The sequence below is a fragment of the Hippocampus comes genome, unplaced genomic scaffold (genome assembly GCF_001891065.2).
Source record: "Hippocampus comes isolate QL1 unplaced genomic scaffold, H_comes_QL1_v1.1 scaffold104, whole genome shotgun sequence".
NCBI lineage: Eukaryota > Metazoa > Chordata > Actinopteri > Syngnathiformes > Syngnathidae > Hippocampus > Hippocampus comes.
The window spans coordinates 4,782,248-4,802,671 of record NW_017806072.1 but is presented as its reverse complement, the minus strand read 5'-3'; the positions used below and the strand labels follow the sequence as shown (position 1 = coordinate 4,802,671).

The 20,424-nt window shown below is 40.5% G+C and overlaps 1 protein-coding gene across 11 annotated transcripts in view; it reads right to left on the bottom strand.

Annotated features, from left to right (window-relative positions):
* The window catches only part of mical3a (microtubule associated monooxygenase, calponin and LIM domain containing 3a), a 58,281-nt gene that overhangs the window by 3,223 nt on the left and 34,634 nt on the right, over nucleotides 1–20,424 (bottom strand). For 2 of the 11 annotated variants that reach the window (XM_019894013.1, XM_019894021.1), the window contains 11 exons: nucleotides 18,360–20,388; nucleotides 18,172–18,266; nucleotides 17,698–17,865; nucleotides 15,512–15,562; nucleotides 14,584–14,691; nucleotides 13,374–13,467; nucleotides 12,039–12,089; nucleotides 10,876–10,926; nucleotides 3,979–4,077; nucleotides 1,116–1,215; nucleotides 359–432 (listed from right to left, as the gene is read on the bottom strand). In XM_019894013.1, coding sequence (XP_019749572.1) covers nucleotides 359–432; nucleotides 1,116–1,215; nucleotides 3,979–4,077; nucleotides 10,876–10,926; nucleotides 12,039–12,089; nucleotides 13,374–13,467; nucleotides 14,584–14,691; nucleotides 15,512–15,562; nucleotides 17,698–17,865; nucleotides 18,172–18,266; nucleotides 18,360–20,388 — 2,920 coding nt within the window. The other 9 variants (XM_019894015.1, XM_019894029.1, XM_019894016.1 and 6 more) reach the window with 6 other exon arrangements.

Genomic DNA, 20,424 nt, shown 5'->3' with positions numbered 1-20,424 from the left:
ACGTTACCCCTGCGTAACTACATAAATTTATCAAATGTAAACAGAAGTAATGTTGCCTACATTATTTTTGCACAAATGTACATATCCAGCTAAATAGGAGGCATACAACTTATGTTGCCGACACAAATCGATTTTAAAAAATACAAATTTTATCAAGCATTGATATAAATCATGCATCTGCAAGAAATAATAATATTGAACTATAATGTTGAAACATCCATCCAATGTCAATAATCCACATGAATACAGTGGCTGTTTCGCACACAACAATCTCTTCATACAAAGAGGTGATTATCATATTTACATGAGGGGGGAACTCAGTGTTGAGGACTGGGCAATGAATGATCCACAAACTTACCATCCACAGCCATTCGCTCCCTTAGTTCCTGCTGCAGTCGACTCTGACGGTCCTCGAGCTCCAATTCTCTGGCACTTAAAAGAAAAAATGAACAGGAGAACACCCATCAACCCTGAACAATTCTGTAGCTTTGAACTTTCAGCCTTTCGGAGTGACTTATCCGAATAAATGTTTTGATAAAATAATTGTACTTACCATAGCCAAATTAAAATAAGGTACCATCTCATCTAAATAACGGAGGGGATCCAGCAGCCTGTGTCCGCCTTGGCTTGATTTACATTTTATTGTACAGCTCTTTCTTATTTCTTCTATGTTTTGTCACATTAAATCATGGCGGGGCCGTCCATGTGACAGCCGAGAGTCCCAGTCACACAATGCATTGCGTTCTGACATGCAGTTTGGGAGTGAGTATATGTTCCCGATTGCCACAGCGGCTTCATTTGCCCAAAATGTGGTACTTTTTTTTGGGGGGGGGAAGGGGGGGATACTGTATATTTAAGTTTTGTAGGTATTGCTACAAAACTGGAATACAGTGGGGGGAAATGGTGTTGAATACAGAGAAGAACACAGCTAAAATCCCATGTCACTTAAACGTTTCGGGCAAAGTGGGCTGCTGTGGCTCCCGAGAATAACATAACGTAACATGAAAAAAAAGCACAAAGTGGACCATTCAAAGGGTGTTGCTGCCACTTAAATCGATTCATTGCAGGGTGTTCAAGAGAATCGAACATCAAATGTTTTTGAGTATATCACTTACAATATCATGAGTTCAGATTCATAGCGGACTAGGGCATTCTTCTCCTGCACGAGCTTGAACCACTCTTGCATCAGTTTGGGATCATCCTTCTTTCCCATACCTGGAGAAAAGTGTTGGAGAAGTGTAGCGGTGAGATGCAAGACATCAGATTGAACACACAAGGACACTCAAGGATCGACATTGGGGAATGCAATCACAGCCAAGGCGGGATGTCCTCGTTGAGGGATGGTGAGGTGGAAAGATGGACTTGACACCAATGTGGTCGGTTATCCATATTTCCCAGAGACACATAAAGATGGCGTGGTGGTTTTGACTTCAGGGAGGTGTACATACAAACAACTCTCAAACACACATACAAACACACTTAAAAGTTGGAAAGAAAATCTGTTGTAATGATCTATTAGCATATTGCAGATCAGACTGTTCTTTTTGGGGTAACTATTATTTTGTCTCTTCTTGGTTTAATAGAGTACAAAGTGATGAGGTGCGTGTGTGTGGAAGGGCAGGGGGGATGGGGGGTGTTGAGAGAATAGATGAGGGTTACGAAGTACAACCAAAAAAAAGGGACAGCAAAAACATTGGACCAAAGCCAAGAACTATATACACACATACACACAGTACCTGTACATGTGTTCAAAATATATATATTTCAATAAATTCCTTAATTCTTGCTTGACCAGCTAATGACCCACCATCAGAAATTAAATCATTCAAATCCAATCAAAGCAGAGCAGTTTAAAAGCAAACTATTTCTGAGCCACAAATCTCCTTTCTTCAGAATGAATCCCGAGATATTCTATGGCCAAGCTAAGGTGCTAGATGCTATGACAACATACTTTATCAAAAATGCTTTGTGAGCAGTATGCATTTAGACTGCAGATATAACCCCCGTCCCCTGCCCCCTCCCCCAAATACAATTTTGTTCATTTAATCTCGATTGAGGTGGCACTTTCTCGTCATTAACTTGCGTCCTGAACAGAAAACATTATTTTAACAGTAGAATGTCATGCTTGACCGTGCTCAAAGAAGGGTACTATTCAGTTTGATATAATCATTGAAATGGTCTCAATCCTAGAGCTCACTGAAAGAGTACGCAGAATACTTAATGATGCTTGATGGCCTCTTCTCATATTTATGCGGTCTAATGAATATGTTAAATACTGTACGTTATTATAGACTTTACATAGAGTTTAGTTTGGCCTGGTCAGACTCTCAAATTCAAAATACAGTCAAACCTCGGTTTTCGTCTATAATCCGTTCCAGAAGGCTGTTCGAAAACCGAAATTGTTCGAAAACCGAAACCACGCTCTTTTTAAAATAAAAATGTTAACTGAACACGTCTGCTCACAATGGAAAGCAACACGAGGAAGCGTCAGTTCCTCGTCTACCCGAGGAAGCGTCACTTCTTCATGTAAGGAAGGCGAGAGGAGTCAAATGGTGCATTCAAGTGTGCTCAGTTTGCTCAAGAACCGCAATTTGTTCGTCATCCGAGGCATAAAAAAATCGAAATTTTTGGTCGAAAACCGAATTGGTCGAGAACTGAGACGTTCGAAAACCGAGGTTTGACTGTATAGGTAAAAAGAATTTAGTCTCTTATTTTCTGTAATTTTGCTGTAGTTCCACACGGTGTATTTAAGTCTATCAATTGAGGGTTTTTAGTGAAGTCTGGCTGACAATGGCAATACAGTGTTCCCTCGCTACTTCGCTGTTCGGTCATTGCGGCTTCAGTCTATCGTGGGTTTTCAATTTTGAACATGACTTCATCGATTGCAGGTTTATTTAACTATTTTACGTACTTTCTTGCCATTTTTCTTCTTTCAAAATCAGAAAAAAATCTCATTCTAAGTCAGAAAAAAATCTAAATCAAAATCCAAGACCATGAACATGACCGGAGCACAGTGCAGGCAGAAATAGTGACCAGAGCGCACTCAGCCTCCGGCAGCACATGAGGACGACAAAATGTCCACATTTTCCCTTTTAGTTTAATACGGCTTACCTTAACCAGAATCCAACGTCGCATTATAGCAAAAAGTACAAACCTTTGGGCGCTGTAAATCCTTGTTCTGAAAACCAAAAAGCTAGCTGCCATGACTACTGTTCCGTCGGAAGTACAAAGATTTAAAGAGCTGGTACTTGTTTACCTTTTTTTTTTTTTAATTGCAAACTTAAATGAAGTGTAACAAGTAATTAGCATGGCGTATTTCAACTAGAAGATAAAGTGGGGGTGGGGCACATGTTGTCGATAGAGGTAAAGGGGTAACTAAAGACATGAGACTTTTTTTGACATTTTCTTTCCACCATCCCCACCACCACCAGCCCTCAGCCTAAGGTGCCAAACAAAGGAGAGCCCTCAAGGAACGTAAAAAGTAAAGCATAAATCAATCAGATCACACATGAAAACAAAAGCTTGCACCTTCACACACTTCACAAATTGAAACCCAGGCAAAATCTCCATTGGCAGGTATTAGCTACAAGAACAAACCAGATGACTCGTTAATTTTAAAAACTTGCTTTGTGCAGGCTCCAATATTTACAACACAACTTCACACCATGCAAGGATGTCACTCCTGAATCAAGCCTCCAAGCGCAAGTTACTGTTTTTGTGTGGAGATTTGTCATACTTATCAATTATCTGAAAATGGCGAATGGCGGTCGCTACAATGAACTATTCAAATGGTTGCATTTTAAAACCATGCATGCAGCTGGTTCATAACAGCATCACAGCAGAGCGGGTAAAGAAAAAGATGGCGGAAGGCAAGAAAATTGGGGAGGGTTCAGGGAAATAGCCCAGTTCTGGAGAACCCCTGCGGTTGCCGTGGTAACCTGCCACACCCGACAAGCAGAGGCGGCGAGGTTAGGTTACCTTCAGGGGAACAGCAGAGGCAGAAGGGGAGCGTTCTCCGACGGTGCATCCCCACAAAGGGCTCAACTTCCACAAGACACGGGGAAAGGGAGCGAGGGACTGACACAGACCGGGACATTGATGTGGAACAGAGAAGGGATGGTAGAAATGATAGAGAAGAAGAAAAGCAGAGATGTTACAGCAGGAAACAGTCGACGATACAGGGTGAGGGGACACGTGTGATGAGAAAGAGAAAAACATGGAGGAGGATATCAAAGGAGTGCAGGAACAGTGAGATAGGAACAAGACAAATCACCTAGGAGGAGAAGGTGGGAGTGATCACCTTTGTGGTATGAGGGATGAATAAAGTAGGAGTAAAAATAGCAAAACAACCTGGAAGAAAAGGCTTTTGTGATAATGCACGAGTACTGCTCTCGAGACACTTCCATTAGGCCAACACATTATTCTTTTGAGGATGCCATGGAATGAAAAGGCTTGCACTTCAATACAAAAACCTTAATAGGCTCAATTTACAGCGCATGGTTAAAGTGAAGAGGAAAAAAAAAAAAAAGCAGGGAATCATACTGTATATCCTCAGATGGAAATCAGGCTTCTTCAAAACGTGCATAAAAACTGGATACTTATCTGATACCACTTAATGCGACTGTAAGCCACAAATCGGATATGAACCGTCAATATGAGCTTGATGTCACTGCAATAAATCGATCAGTGATGAGTACACCGCGTCTGCTCAAACAACACATATGCTACAGCGCCACCATTCGATTTGATGACTTGAGCCATTTCTTCTCCATGATGGCTACTATAAAGTATGCTATGCCGATAACTATTATGATGAATACAGATTTTTGAGCACCATGTAAATGTGAAACATTAGTACTACGGTAATTTCCGGATTATAAACTGCTACTTTTTTCCCATGCTTTGAATCTTGTGGCTTTGAATGTGACATGGTTAATTTATGGATTTTTACTAACGAGTTTCATGCTGCCAATAGATTTAGATACAATCTCATCACATCTGACCATCACAATGGACCAATGAAACTGTCTGAGTCAGTGCTCAAACTGAATCTTCATATTAGCATTTGCATAATTCAATTGGAGGCTAGGATGACAAATAAATAAATAAATACCAGGACAAAGTTCCCACTCTTTCCTTAAAATTATTTTTTAGGACTTTTGCAGGACTTTTCCTGGACTTCTCGGCACTTTTTCCATTTACTGTATTAGGAGTAAAATTATCAAAGCATACATGAATAAATTCCACTGCCAAGCTTTGGAGAGGTGTTATTTTCTTATTTTCCACAACTGTACCCAACATTTTGTACATTTAAGCAGATTGCTCCAATGTTAAGAAACACCATACTCAATTGGTTCCCTCCCCCACAAAAAAGGGCTCCCTCAAAGCTGCAAATCAATTCTCAACATTCACAGCAAAAGAGCTGCTCGTTCGCAAGTGTCACAACACTAATGTGCGATCTCACTTGGATGGTGTCATCTCAAGGACTTTCATTGCTAAGTAAATGGAGATGATGGAATATAGCTGACTGACGAATGAGCTGCTGACGGGTTGAAGAGAGGCCTTAGCCCATGCTAGCACCCACTGCACCGCAACAGCCAGGTTGAATAGGCAAGGGGCGTAACACTAGCTAAAAACTGCATGAAAAGGTGGTTACTCGAGCCGGATTCCAAATGAATTTTTCTCACTCACATATTTTCTGTGAAGCAAGTCTGAATACCGAGTGGAACGTGACCCAGCAAGACTACCTGTTACCTGTTGCTGGGTCGAAGCGTTATGGTCGGCTCTACGAAAAACAGAGATGGAATTCATCTCAAAGTGTAAAAACGGCATGCCTGCTTCAGCTCTGTCACTCAACAAAGTAGAAAGAGAGGGAGAAAAATATCATACTCGATATACAGCGCTACAGCAACATTCGAACTGGAGTCTCTAGATTTGACAATTTGGATAAAATAAATCTTTACTTGGGTCAAAAATGTCAGTAAATCTATCAACAAAGTCATATGGAAACCACTTGCCAGCGAATATCCATTTTCATTGGTTGGTAGCGTCACGTGGGGCAATGTGCCGGCTAGAAGCAGTGCGGGTGAAGCAGAAAAGTGCTAAACAAAATTATTTTCCAGGACAACTTAAGCTTTTTCTGAGTATTGTACTTTTTTTCCCCCTATTTTCCATGTGTTTCCCATGAGTCAGCTTTCCAGCAGGCTATTTAGACACAGGACTCACGGGAAGAAGACAATATATCGTTGTTGCTTGTTGCCATTGCCACAGCATTTGTGTTAATTCTCGTGCTTGTTCCTGTATTGTCCTAGAACGCGCCACTCGTACTTCTTGTCTTTTTATTTTATTTAAGTTTTGTGCTTTGTTTAGTTTAGTATATTCCTCCTGTGGCACTCTTGTCCACCTTCTTCAGTGAGTTATTTTGGTTGACTTCACGAGACTTCGCCATGTCACTTAGTTGTTCGTATTCGTGCTCGTGAGCTCTTTTCCTTCAATAAAAATTGCCTAATTTGTTGGGTTGCATCTCAATCCACCACCTGTGTTTTTACGCAATCCTGACAAGCTGGAAGATGAAGAAAGCGATGCTTGACTATGCTGTATCGGTGTTTGAAAAGCAGTTACAAGGGTTTAAGGTAATTCAAAGTGGTTGTTTTTTTGTAGTCCACCTGCTTGATCTCTTTCTTTACAAATATCTCCAGTGATAACATGGACACCCACACCTGATGAAGCAAAGCGGCCAATATGTATGTATGTATACATGTATATTTATTTTCATCCATCCATCCACTTCCCGATGCGCTTATCCTCACAAAGGTCGCGGGGCGTGCTTGAGCCTATCCCAGCTGTCTTCGGGCAATAGGCAGGGGACACCCTGAACTGGTTGCCAGTCAATAGCAGAGCACACACTGACATACAACCATCCGCGCTCACACTCACACCTAGGGACAATTCAGAGTGCTCCACTAGCCTGCCATGCATGTTTTTGGAATGTGGAAGGAAACCGAAGTACCCAGAGAAAACCCACGCAGGCACGGGGAGAACATGCAAACTTCACACAGGAAGGGCGGAGCCGGAATCTAACCCTGCTCCTCTGTGCCGTGAGGCGGACATGCTAACTAGTCGACCACCATGCCGTGATGCGACCACGGCATGGTGGCATAATCACTGGATTAATAACGTTATTCAGGTAGCATGGGCTTGTCACTGTACCATTCAAAGTGTAGAGCAGTTCTGTACCGACTGGACTAACATTTTATTCCTTCACTATTTGAAATAGATTTGATTGACTTTTCCCTATGTGCAGTGTGACGCAAGAGGGTTATGAAGAACATATTCGTTGAGCTCATTTTAAGTCCAAGCTAAAGATGTTTACTCATTTAAATATTATCACAACTGCAAATAGGTACTAGTAAAGGAAATGTGATGTAATTCAAATTTCTTAACAGGATACCGAACTCCAACAAGTTGGACACGAGACTTAAAGTGCTGAATTCAAAGCTAGCATGAGAAGCAGAGAGTACAGGCCAGAGTCAAGAAAGGCAAATAAAAAAGCCAAATGATACCGAAAGATTCAAGACCAAGAATTTTCCAGATAAGGCAGACAACACACATGGAACAACACCTTAATTCCCTAACACCAGCTCACACAATATCAGTCGTTAAATTCCCTCCGAACCAAAAGCCATAACAAATGAGACATCTGGACAGCATCGAGGTCCAATACAAAAGCTATGTACTGTATATACAGTATATGTACTTTTTTTTCCACAAGGCGAATTCATACTGAGAGGATTTTCTGATCATTTGACCTTGCATGTATATTGCAGGCAATCCAAGACAACCCCTCGAGAGGTTGAATCAAAACTGAGCATTACTATCTTTGTAAAAATCAAATCAATTTTTCGATACAGCTCTTGTATTGGAACCCCGTGGATTGTGAAGGTGTATGTTAGTTTGTGACAAGTGAGCCTATGAACGAAATGTTATTGTGGGAGTGAGTTCATCGTTATGTCCAAACACCAAGCAATTTCTCGCATGGGTGAGTAAAAACAAGCTACAAGGCCAAACAAAGAAAAGTCATGAGCCTCTTAAAATTTGGGGGAGACATTTCTAAATAAAAGATACCATCTTACAGTGGAATCAAGGGCTGAAATCTCACCTCGTATTCAAACAAGACTGCATTGAAAATGTCAAGTCCAACATGCTGACTACAGACTAATCACACTTAAGACTAGATTGAGGGGTTGCTTTAACATTGGCGCACGCTGTGGTTAAATACTGGGGGAGCAACAACTGAGCAGGTATGAGGGGGGGAAAATAAAATCAGGGAAGGATGATGGGAAACAATTACAGCACATAGGAGAAGGTTGGATTATAAGGAATATTAACAAGGCGTAAGTATTATTGACACTGGGGGACACAGTTAATGGGACAAACAACACATTTGTTTTTAATAGAAGGACACAAGCTACGCTCTGAATGTTTCCCCATCCCTGGGCACAATTATATAGTGGTCATGATCTATTTACTGTATATTTTAAAATTCTGTACATTTTCGTTTAGACTTGTCAGAACTCTACTATATATTCAAGTTTAGTTTGTTGGGAACGGTTTCACAGGCAAGGACTCGTTTGCATGAAGAAGCCATGTGCCTATGACAGAAAGCATGAAAATGGTGACAAGGCCCGGCATTATGCAGGGCTCTTTCATTTGTTTCAGAGCGGGTGTATAGGTAATCCGCCGACATTTCATTCTGTTGCGTATTGTGGTATTTTTATGGGTTAAAAAAAATGTAGTGACAGTCATGAATGTAATTTATTTTATCATCACATCTCAGTCATTGTGCGGGTCCTTACATTTTACATTCATGAATGTGTTAAGAAGTGGACATTTATTTGTATCTTACTGTAAATACAATAGTAGTACTACCATTTTTGGTTAATTTCTGCATCTCTTATTGTGCTTGTAGTTCACAGTGGAGCAGAATTTCTTGTTTACACGAGACTTAAAGTGCTGAATTCAAAGCTAGCATGAGAAGCAGAGAGTACAGGCCAGAGTCAAGAAAGGCAAATAAAAAAGCCAAATGATACCGAAAGATTCAAGACCAAGAATTTTCCAGATAAGGCAGACAACACACATGGAACAACACCTTAATTCCCTAACACCAGCTCACACAATATCAGTCGTTAAATTCCCTCCGAACCAAAAGCCATAACAAATGAGACATCTGGACAGCATCGAGGTCCAATACAAAAGCTATGTACTGTATATACAGTATATGTACTTTTTTTTCCACAAGGCGAATTCATACTGAGAGGATTTTCTGATCATTTGACCTTGCATGTATATTGCAGGCAATCCAAGACAACCCCTCGAGAGGTTGAATCAAAACTGAGCATTACTATCTTTGTAAAAATCAAATCAATTTTTCGATACAGCTCTTGTATTGGAACCCCGTGGATTGTGAAGGTGTATGTTAGTTTGTGACAAGTGAGCCTATGAACGAAATGTTATTGTGGGAGTGAGTTCATCGTTATGTCCAAACACCAAGCAATTTCTCGCATGGGTGAGTAAAAACAAGCTACAAGGCCAAACAAAGAAAAGTCATGAGCCTCTTAAAATTTGGGGGAGACATTTCTAAATAAAAGATACCATCTTACAGTGGAATCAAGGGCTGAAATCTCACCTCGTATTCAAACAAGACTGCATTGAAAATGTCAAGTCCAACATGCTGACTACAGACTAATCACACTTAAGACTAGATTGAGGGGTTGCTTTAACATTGGCGCACGCTGTGGTTAAATACTGGGGGAGCAACAACTGAGCAGGTATGAGGGGGGGAAAATAAAATCAGGGAAGGATGATGGGAAACAATTACAGCACATAGGAGAAGGTTGGATTATAAGGAATATTAACAAGGCGTAAGTATTATTGACACTGGGGGACACAGTTAATGGGACAAACAACACATTTGTTTTTAATAGAAGGACACAAGCTACGCTCTGAATGTTTCCCCATCCCTGGGCACAATTATATAGTGGTCATGATCTATTTACTGTATATTTTAAAATTCTGTACATTTTCGTTTAGACTTGTCAGAACTCTACTATATATTCAAGTTTAGTTTGTTGGGAACGGTTTCACAGGCAAGGACTCGTTTGCATGAAGAAGCCATGTGCCTATGACAGAAAGCATGAAAATGGTGACAAGGCCCGGCATTATGCAGGGCTCTTTCATTTGTTTCAGAGCGGGTGTATAGGTAATCCGCCGACATTTCATTCTGTTGCGTATTGTGGTATTTTTATGGGTTAAAAAAAATGTAGTGACAGTCATGAATGTAATTTATTTTATCATCACATCTCAGTCATTGTGCGGGTCCTTACATTTTACATTCATGAATGTGTTAAGAAGTGGACATTTATTTGTATCTTACTGTAAATACAATAGTAGTACTACCATTTTTGGTTAATTTCTGCATCTCTTATTGTGCTTGTAGTTCACAGTGGAGCAGAATTTCTTGTTTAGACACAGGAGAGGGGCAAAATATGAGCAACACCTATGCGCTTAGTGCCGTGTGATGTGCTGCACCACTGCAACTTACTAGAATTATTGTTGTCTTTACATTATTCGAAAATCCATTGTTCATAGGTTTACAGAAATCAACTTCAATCTTATTGGTCTGATCTCCTTTGTCATGTTGCTGAGGAGAAGGCCAGAGAATACGGACAAGTGGAATGGAGGAGGCTTTGCAATGATGCGAAAACCAATCAGCCAGACAGTCAATGGAGGTAGATGGGTACAAAACAAAAGGTAGGGTGGGGAGAGATTCAGTTAGCCATTAGGTTAGTCTGTAAACGACAGATTGCAAATACATACCGCCCAGATGTAAGTCCAGGATTTCACTGTAATTAGAATCTCCCCAATAGTCTACAATGACAGGGATATATTAGACACAAGAGTTATTTCACACTGCCCCACACCGGGCACACAAACAATGTTCCTAAAATGAGCATGCATGCACACACATAGGTACACTTCAAACCACAGGGACACTCAAAAGACATATCCCTCTGTACTCACCACGGTGCCCAGCACAAACAGCTTGTGAGCATGAGCACATGACAGTGATCAAAATAAGCAATCTGTTTTACAGACTTGCTGTATTGCTGAGAACTGTCTCAGCCTTACTTTATTTGGACTCTTATGCCAGTTTTGTGTCATCCAATCAAATAAGATTATTTAACCCAGCCAAGTATAGAAGATTCATTTTATAATATCATGATTGAATAATTGATTACTTCTCATCAAAAGAGCATCTGGGTTTTAAAAGGGATCTTTGAGTACCACATGATACACTATAAGTACAGAGATATTTGGGAGAGAGCTCACTTAAAAAATAAAATAAAATTTAAAAAAAAAAAAAAAAAACAGGCTTAAGGTCAGACTTCCTTAGTTCTGTGCGACTCCTACTTCATTTTACCAAGATTTTTTTTCAAATCTGTGGAAACAGTTTCAGGAAGGCTCTTTTCTCTTCCAGCATGACTGTGATGTTCTGCTCAAAAATGGCCCAATACATCTCATTTACATTGGACATTCAACATGATATCCAGATTGCTGCTGTCCTACATTGCAGCAGCATAAATCTAAAGCAAGGGATTTTTTGTAGCAACACTTGGCTACACGCAACAAATCTTTGTGGAAAATAGCCTATAATTCTGTCAACCAATCTGAATTTGATTTCTACCATACAGCGTTGACCATCAGAAAGGACCCGAATCAGGGAAACGGTCCTCGCTGGGTGACAGTGGAGGAGACATGCAACCAGAACAAGCACACACACACACACACACACACAAACAAATATTTGTCGGGACACACATTCTCCTGAGTGCATGCAGCTCTTCTAAAAATGGCGGATGTTAGAGACAAATTACAATGTTCAGAGATGGAGAACTGTTGCAGTGTGTCACCACAGATGGAGCCTATGTAACAGTGTCACATGTCATTCGTATGAAGAGAAACTTTAGTGAATCTAATACCTGATCTTCTTTTGTGCTGTTTGGGTAATGTATAAGTACCTTTGTACATTCCTTTAAGAAAGTAGAGTTGCAAACATGTTACAGCAGAGAAACAACTGATTGGGGTGGAGAGCACAGTCACTTGAAAATAATTCCAATAAACATACCTTCTGTTCAATGAATATACAATACTGTGCAAAACTTTTAGTCCACCGTTAGATTTACATTTTTTTTTTAGCAATCACGGGATGACCACACTGTATATATCAAGAATGTCACACAGTAAAGCGCATCCCTCCAACAGGTATAAATTATGAAGAAATGGAAAAGACAACTGAGCTTAGCATCATCTTGTCCCTCTATGCATTACTTAGCAGACTATTCATGGCGTACTATGAACAGACGGGAGGTGCCATTATGATTCTGGGTGGTGGACGGGTTGCGTCAATGCTTGGGACTCATACTGTAAACATGTATAAATGTACAGGTATTTCTGTTTGTGTACCTTTGTTTAGATTGATGCCAATTGCGTTTCTCGCTTGTCCCGTGCACCCCCCCATCTACAAAGTTTTATGGAAACGATTTTGGTTTGTGTGTATTCATGTCTAATTGTATCGGTCCTTTTTTACTGGTTTACAATTTTCTAATTCAATACAACAAAAAGGGTGGAAAACGAAAAACAATGCTTGTATAGTACTGGCCCCGGATTTTTGCACAATATCATACATGCATGTATCTGATTGTTCTAAGCTTTTTCAGCAATGATTCACCATCACAATTAATTAGGTTGGAATACACATGACAATCCTATACTATAGTACCTTCGTAATACGTTCCCACAACCACTCTCTCGTATATAATGCAGTCCTTTTAATGTCCATCAAACTGCACAACATAATGAGCAGTGGGGCTGATTCACAAATAAGTTGTTTATACTATCTGTCATAGCCCCTTATCAAAAAATGTTTTTTTGCTGAAGAGAAACAACATTTAATTGCTTTCATTGCACAGAAAAACAAAATGTTTGAACAAGATCTAAATTATCTCAAAGGGACACCTCTTGTGTTTTTCAAATCTAGTTTATGTCACTGTATTCATCAAAACAATTTATTATTGCTTTTGTAGCTTGAGAAATAGCCACATGCAAATAAGCATCAAATTATGATGAGACTTGCTCTCAAAGGGCAGGGGGGCATTCAAGCAGTTGCAGTGAAAACTAGCGAGAACACTGTTGTGTCTGAATGTCACAAAATTCCTGGAACATACATTTTATATTGAAGCAGTAAGATTTGTGCGGTACTCCGCCATTTGGAGCTTAAAAAAAAAGAAAAAGAAGGATAATAAATGAGTGTGTACCTGCTTCTCCTCGCAATGCCTTTTCCACAGCCACGCCTCTCTCCTCGAGCTGTCTCTGCTTTTCCTCCACCTGCTCCAGTTGCCTCTGGATAATCTAATTGTTAAAAAATGAAAAAAGAAGACACATTTTGATTCCCACAAAAGTCTTCAAAATGTTCAAACAAACCATGAATATCACCTCTAAAATGCCACTTCATTTGCAATTTATTCTTACAAATGCATAGTTGGAGAGTGCCACAATCTAGCTCACCGAAAATCCTCCAGTGGTATATACACTGTATGTCCGATGTCATATAGAAAGATTATATTTCATCCTCAACTGTCACCACCTTATTTCCCCACATAGTGCTTGTCGGCAGAATGCATGGTAAGGAGCCTGCTAACACCGATCAGTGTGTTAAACCACTCCCAAATACATTATTACGGGAAAGGGTTTGACCATCTCTTTCTTACTTAGCATAATCTCACTAGCAAGCAGTCAAAAGCATGAAATATACGTTTATGTCAAATACGGCAGCATAAATACGGTATAAATAATGGAAAGTGTTAAAGCCAAACAAACTGCTGTGTTACAGCTGCTTTGTATTTTCATGAAGTTGTAAAGTCAGTGTCTAAATTTAGCTGTAAGTGCGTAACGCGACAATTTGAGAGCTGAGAACTTTTACTTTGGAAGTTTTCCCCTGCTTTTGCATTGATGCAACTTTAATCAGTGTCATGTGGTAGCTGGAGAAAAACAAGAGGCCCTTAGGCACAGTGCTAAGAGCTGCAGGAGTAGTCTTCTCCAGTGTAGTTTAGTGCTGACTCTGCGGCCTGGGAGGAGAACTGCAGATGAGTTGCACAAACCACCAGAGTGAATTTCTTCACCAAGGGATACAGTAGTTCTCAGTGCACGTGGTCAGAAGAGACGTGCTAAAACATTGCCTAACACAGTGCATTTTAAATTCACTGGCATACACAACATAAATAATTAGGATTCAGTTTGACCTCTTGCTGAATTTTGCAACAATGCACTGAAAACCAACAGTTACATAAAAACCAGAACACCCACAATTCCCAGATGAATCTACTGTACATAGCTAGTGAAAGAATATCTGCCTTTAAGCATTTCATTTAGTGGCACAAATAGGAAATATTGCATTCTTACAAATGATTAAAACAACACAATCATTATTTCCATTTTATCAAAAAACTTTTTCATTTCGCTATTAACCTGGGCCCGGTGTAACCTCTTGAGTTCTTCCTGCTTAGCTTGTCGTCGAGCAGCTTTCTGGACTCTACGCGTCAACTTGGCATTGAGCTCCTCTTCTGTGTAGGTTTTCTAGTGGAATCACAACAAGGCATTAGATGAGGCCTTTGTTCAAACCAAAGAAATGTGGACCTGTCAAAGGGCTCTCAAGAACTCATCAACAAGAAAATTTATTTCGTCCACGACATGGTGGTGAACCGTGTGGACTAGCACTTATGTACATTGACTTGGAAAATAAATTAGACTGTTTCTCATATCCTTTAAATCTTATGAAATAGCATATGCACAAAGGTGCCTTGTGAAATTAATCTGCAAACAGCACATGGACCAAAAGCTCCACCGGGTATCTTTAACATAAATATTAAAACAGAAATCATCAATACTGAACGTATACAAACCTCAGTGGACCTCTCACAGCATTGTTGTACACCAGGAAATTCTCTTTACAACAGGCAATACATTTTGAGAGAATGCAGTGCGGGGATGTTGACCCCAAACAAAACTTACTGAGAAGGGCGTTAAAAGCTTGAATGAGGCAAGAGGGAGCAAATAGTACCGATAGCAAAATGTTTGTCCAGCATCCACACTGGAGTAACCATGTTGCAGTGACAGATAGGCAGGTTAATGTCATACCAGTCAGAAAGGGGCAGCCTTTGACATCAGCGGATGTCTTTGTGGCCTGAAAGTGAAGCGCTGCTGAGAAGTCATTTTTGGACAGCAGTGTGTAAGTGTGAGCGAGTGAGTGGGTGCTGTGATCCCACTTGACATGCTTCCAGAAAGGACGGTTAGTTCTAGGCCAGATGCTCAAAGGCATTTATGGAGTAAACTGGAACATGCGCACAGGATCAGGTATACAAGGGGGTGTTATTGATGGCAATGGATGTGATACTACCTTTGAGGCATATGATCTCTTGAACGCCAGTGCATGAGGGACATAAACAGACTTGGGGAAGACAAAACAAAAAAAAAAAAAAAAAAAAAAAAAAAAAACAAACAAAAAAGAGTAATCAAACATAACATGATTAGATGGGTTAATGGTTATGTTAAATCGGTTCAAAAATATTTAGAGTGGAAGTCAACCCCAAACTTTTCTTTATAAGAATATGTTCTATGCAGCCCCACTAGTTTCAACACAGCATTCTGATTAATATTGTGTTTGTGGAATATGAGTTAAGCAGTAGAATTCACGCAGTTTTGTACTTCTTAGGAGGTGGCCACTTTTCCACTGAGATGGGTGGACTTTGCTGCTCAACTCAGATACTACAAACACATGATTAATCAGAAGGCCATGTGAAGACTAGTGGAGGCGCATAGAACATATTGTAATGAACAAGTTTGCGTTGACTTCCCCTTTAAAATAATAGCCACATTTAAACTGAATTACATGTACAAATCACAGACAATGTTACTTTTTCCCAACTAACAAAAACAACAGTGGGCACAGGGACAGTAAATGAATATGTTAAGAAATAAAATTAGTTCAAAACACTGAGCAATCTATTTCAAGCTGTAACGTTGTCAAAAAACAAATTCATAAGGTCTGACTTATGGACATGTAGCTTTGGTAATTATGCTAATCAACATGATCTCACAAGAATTCAGTAAGAAATCATTAAAAAAAATATGTAGAAAATTGCTGTAACACACCTTACAATGTGGCAGACAAGTTGCACTGAAGATGCTTATTTCAAAAAACAGGATTGCAGCCTAAGTGAATTGAATACATAATAATGTATATTATGCAGATCTCACAATTTTGTTTGGAAAAAATAGAAAGCAAGCCTCTTAATTATCTGAAAGATTGTCAAAATTTGTTGGAAAATTGTACAGTGTTTTTGTTCACAGAAAATCAGATTGAACTCTTGTGAGAACAGGCTTATCAAAAGCACTAAAACACAGAAACGTAACCCCAAGGAGTAAACGGGTGCGAGGGACTGGATCGCAAGTGGCAAGGCATGTTTTTTATGTTTGCAGCTCAATGTTTAAGTCTAACGGATATTCAACAAAAGTTAACATGATTTTTCTTTTCTTTATTTAACAAAATCATAGAGTATGTCTTAGGGCTGGGCAATTATAGAAAAAAAACTATTATCATGATTATTTTGATTGATATTTAAATCACAATTAATAAACAGGATCATTCAGTGATTTCAAAACGGTTACCAAAACTCAACTTGAAATAAAACTTGAAGGAACAACCAGAAAATAAATGAGTATCATAATAAACACACACACACACACACACACACACACACACACACACACACACACAGACACATTCATTTTCAATACCACCTATGCTGATCATGTACATTGAGTGCTAGCATTAGTTATATTAGCAGTATTTACATCTACAATACGTGTAATTCATGTTGTTGTGAGTTAGCTTTACAGTAAACTTCACCGAGGGTGTCATTCAACATTTTAAGCAATCTAAGGGCGTGCATAATAACAGGTCATCACACACTTCTACAAAAGCAACACGGTGCATTCAAGGTACTTTCACAACGCAGAAACTTACCTACTGCACCATTCGGCAAACATTTTTTTAATTTTTCGATAAGAATGTTTTTATGATCGTGAGAAATCAAAATCACAAATTTCAATGAATTGCCCAGCCCTAGTACATGTTGTTGTTTCCAATGCTGAATGACCGCATATCCCTGACCCTAAACCCAAGCGGGTCTATCGATACCACCTAAGCACACACAGGGTGAAGCAAGGGAGACAATATATTTGAATTTTAGGCATTAACATGCATGTAAATCACAGACCTCTATCGTTGAAAACTCTCTTATGAGGCTAATGTGGAGATGCGTTTTTTTTTTGTTTCTACTGAGGACCTAAATTACACTTGATCATTCAAATTATTCAATGATCAAACACAAAACACAATTATGACAATAGATAAGTTAGGGTCATATTGAGTACATTTCATTCACATTGGGAAAATTGCACTATTTTTCCAATTTAAGTAGACTTTGCAATGGAAAGTGTGCTCTAAGGTCATAGAAATATACGGTATTTAAGCATGTTATTTGCCTAAAATTCAGTTTTGAAGCCCCTTCTGCAAAATACCTCATTGTCTTTTTCCATTTTGCGATCAACCGCTTTTTCTCTGTCTTTGAACCTCTCTTTCCCCCTTTTTCTTTCTTTTAACTCCCTCCTCGTCTCTTTGTCCAATTTCTCCTCCTTCATTGCTTCCTTGTGCATGCCTGACACTAGGTCAAAGATGTCCGTGTGTCGCTAGAAATGGAAATTATTCACAAGGAAAACGTTTTTAAAAATGGAAAAGATACACCCACTGTGTCGACCAGGAATACAACTTGTAAACCATGTTTTGCTTTTCATTTGGCTATTCTAAGTGCTACAACCATACCCCCGTGTACTAAAATTGTCTGATTAGCTGAAGTGAAAGGGAGATGTATTCGGGTTACACTGCCTCAATATTTTAGGTGATGAAAAAAGATCATTCTGATGCATGTTTTCCAAGTGATTACTGCCCTTTAGAACATGGGTGTGAAAGACACAACAGTCATAATGATGACTCACATCTGCCTTTGACTTCTGGGACAATCTCTCCAGTACGTCGTCACATGACAGGTCTGAATCCTCCGAAAAGCTCAAGTTTCTGCGCGACTTCGCATCTGTCACATAAGATAAGCAAGAACGGAGTCAAGCACCAAGTCGCGCTCAAACAATTTTTTTTTTTTTTTTTGCCTCACATCATCCATTTTTACCTGCTGACTTTCCAACAGGGGATGCTCTCTTCTTCCCAGAATCCTGAGTGGTAGAGCCGGACGATGGTGTACTGGGACATGACTTGTCATCTTTCTTCTTTTTGTCCTTTTTGTATCCTGAGAAGACAGCCTTCCACAAAGACTTGGGTTTGGGCGGTGTCTCTTCAGTACCCGAGAGCCGGCTACCGTCATTCTTTGCCTTCTTCTCTTTTTTGTTTTTGCGGGGCGAGAAGAGAGAACTTCGTTTCTTGCTCTTACTTGTGGATGAGCTGTCGGAGGACGCCACGGAGCTGTCCAGACTCCTGTTGCTGCTGAAGAGCCGCTCGGGCACAGTCTCTGTTTTCTTTGATTCCAGAGCTTTAACAGCAGATGTCTTTGGAGATACCGCAGACATTTTACTTTTCCCACACACGTCCGGGGTGACACTCCAGGCCACTTTAGGTGAGGTGACCTCTTCCAAATTGGATTCTTTCATTTTATTTAGCTGCTTGGCCATTGCTTCCTTAAGAGCCTGACTCTTAATGGACTTTTCTCTTGCCCTTATCCTCCCCTCAGCTATTTCTTTGGCCTCTGGGGAGAACTGAGTGGCTCTCTGCGTCTTAGAAACTGGGTTGAGAGGAATAATGGGTTTGCCGTTTTCCATTGCTAAAGCCAGGTGAAAGGGAGGTCTGTCAGCTCTGGCCTTGCTGGTAGCTGGAGTGTAAAACTTATTAGTGCTTGTCTCAGGCGTTCGCTCATCAAAGTTTTCCTCCACATCATCAGCAAATGGAATTTCTTCCACCGTCTCCACAAAAGACTTCCTCAGCTCCTCGGACCGAGGCTGCTTCTTCTCCCTCATGATAACTACAGATGTCTCCACAAGATCTGCTGATGGTGACAACACTTTTCTGGTTGCAGGTTTGGGTGCGGATACAGGACTCATTTGGGTTCTCGGTGCAGGAACAGGAGTGTTTGGTTTTGGTGGTTCTTTGGCAAGCTCGCATGGGGGTTTTCCCGTCCCGTTACTCCAGGAGACCTGGTGTTTTTGCTGCCTGAGAACGGCAGGGGATTGATTATTAGGCACAGGTGGTGGTGGACTGGAGGGTGGGGTGAGCATGATGGAGTCAGAGGTGGTGTAGCTGTCACTGTTCGCCGTTTGGCTTGTTGCCATACTACCATTCAGGCCCAGACCTGAGCTGCTGCTAAATTCTTTCGTGTCAGGGCAATTACTTTTACCCTCCACAGGAGCAATGGGTGTAATGACTTGACCTTCAAGAGTGATGTTGAGTCTGCGAATCACAGTGCGTCCAGTAAAAGCAGGTTTCTGGTCCTCTGATAGATCCTGAGCCTGTTTTTGGGCAGGAGTGGAGTCTTGTGTTGGACTTTGAACAACACTACCATCCAAGATTTTACTACTGCGGTCTAAAGGAGAAAGACCGAGACTCTTTCGAATCTCAGCACTCTTTAACCAAAATTCCTCAATAATATCAGTCTTTCTTGACAGAGATTCAGCTAATAAGGAATCCTCATAATTTGGAGTAGCTCTGTCAGTTCTGGCCATTGGTGTTGATGTGACATTTGGAATAGGCTGGGTTCTGACAGGAGAGTCAGAGGCCACAGGTGATGAAGGTTCATGGCAGGGCAAAGGCTGTGCACATATTGGGGAAAGTGGGTTGCCTGTGAGAGGGCAAATAGACCTGTGAGGGGACACCAGTGACTTGGGTGGGCATGTTTCAGGTTGTGGTGTAGGCTGGGAACAGATTGGTGAGCCATCCTGTGACTTTACAGGTGATCTGCCAAGGACCTCGACTGCTGGATTAACTGGAGAGCTGGTAGTGGAGTTGGAAGGTGACATGGGAGGGGAGAAGGGATCCTTCACAGAGGAAGCAGCTGGAGAAGCAACAGGTGAAGGGTTGATGAAAGGCGAAGAGCTCTTGGAAGTTGGTGATGGTGTTGTCCGCTCAACTTTTACTTCCTCAAAAACCAAAGGTTTTGGGGAAAAGCAGGTGTCTGGGGACTTCACTTTAGAATCAAAAGAGCTCTCTATGAACTGAAAATAAAGACAGGTCAGGAATTAGTACACACA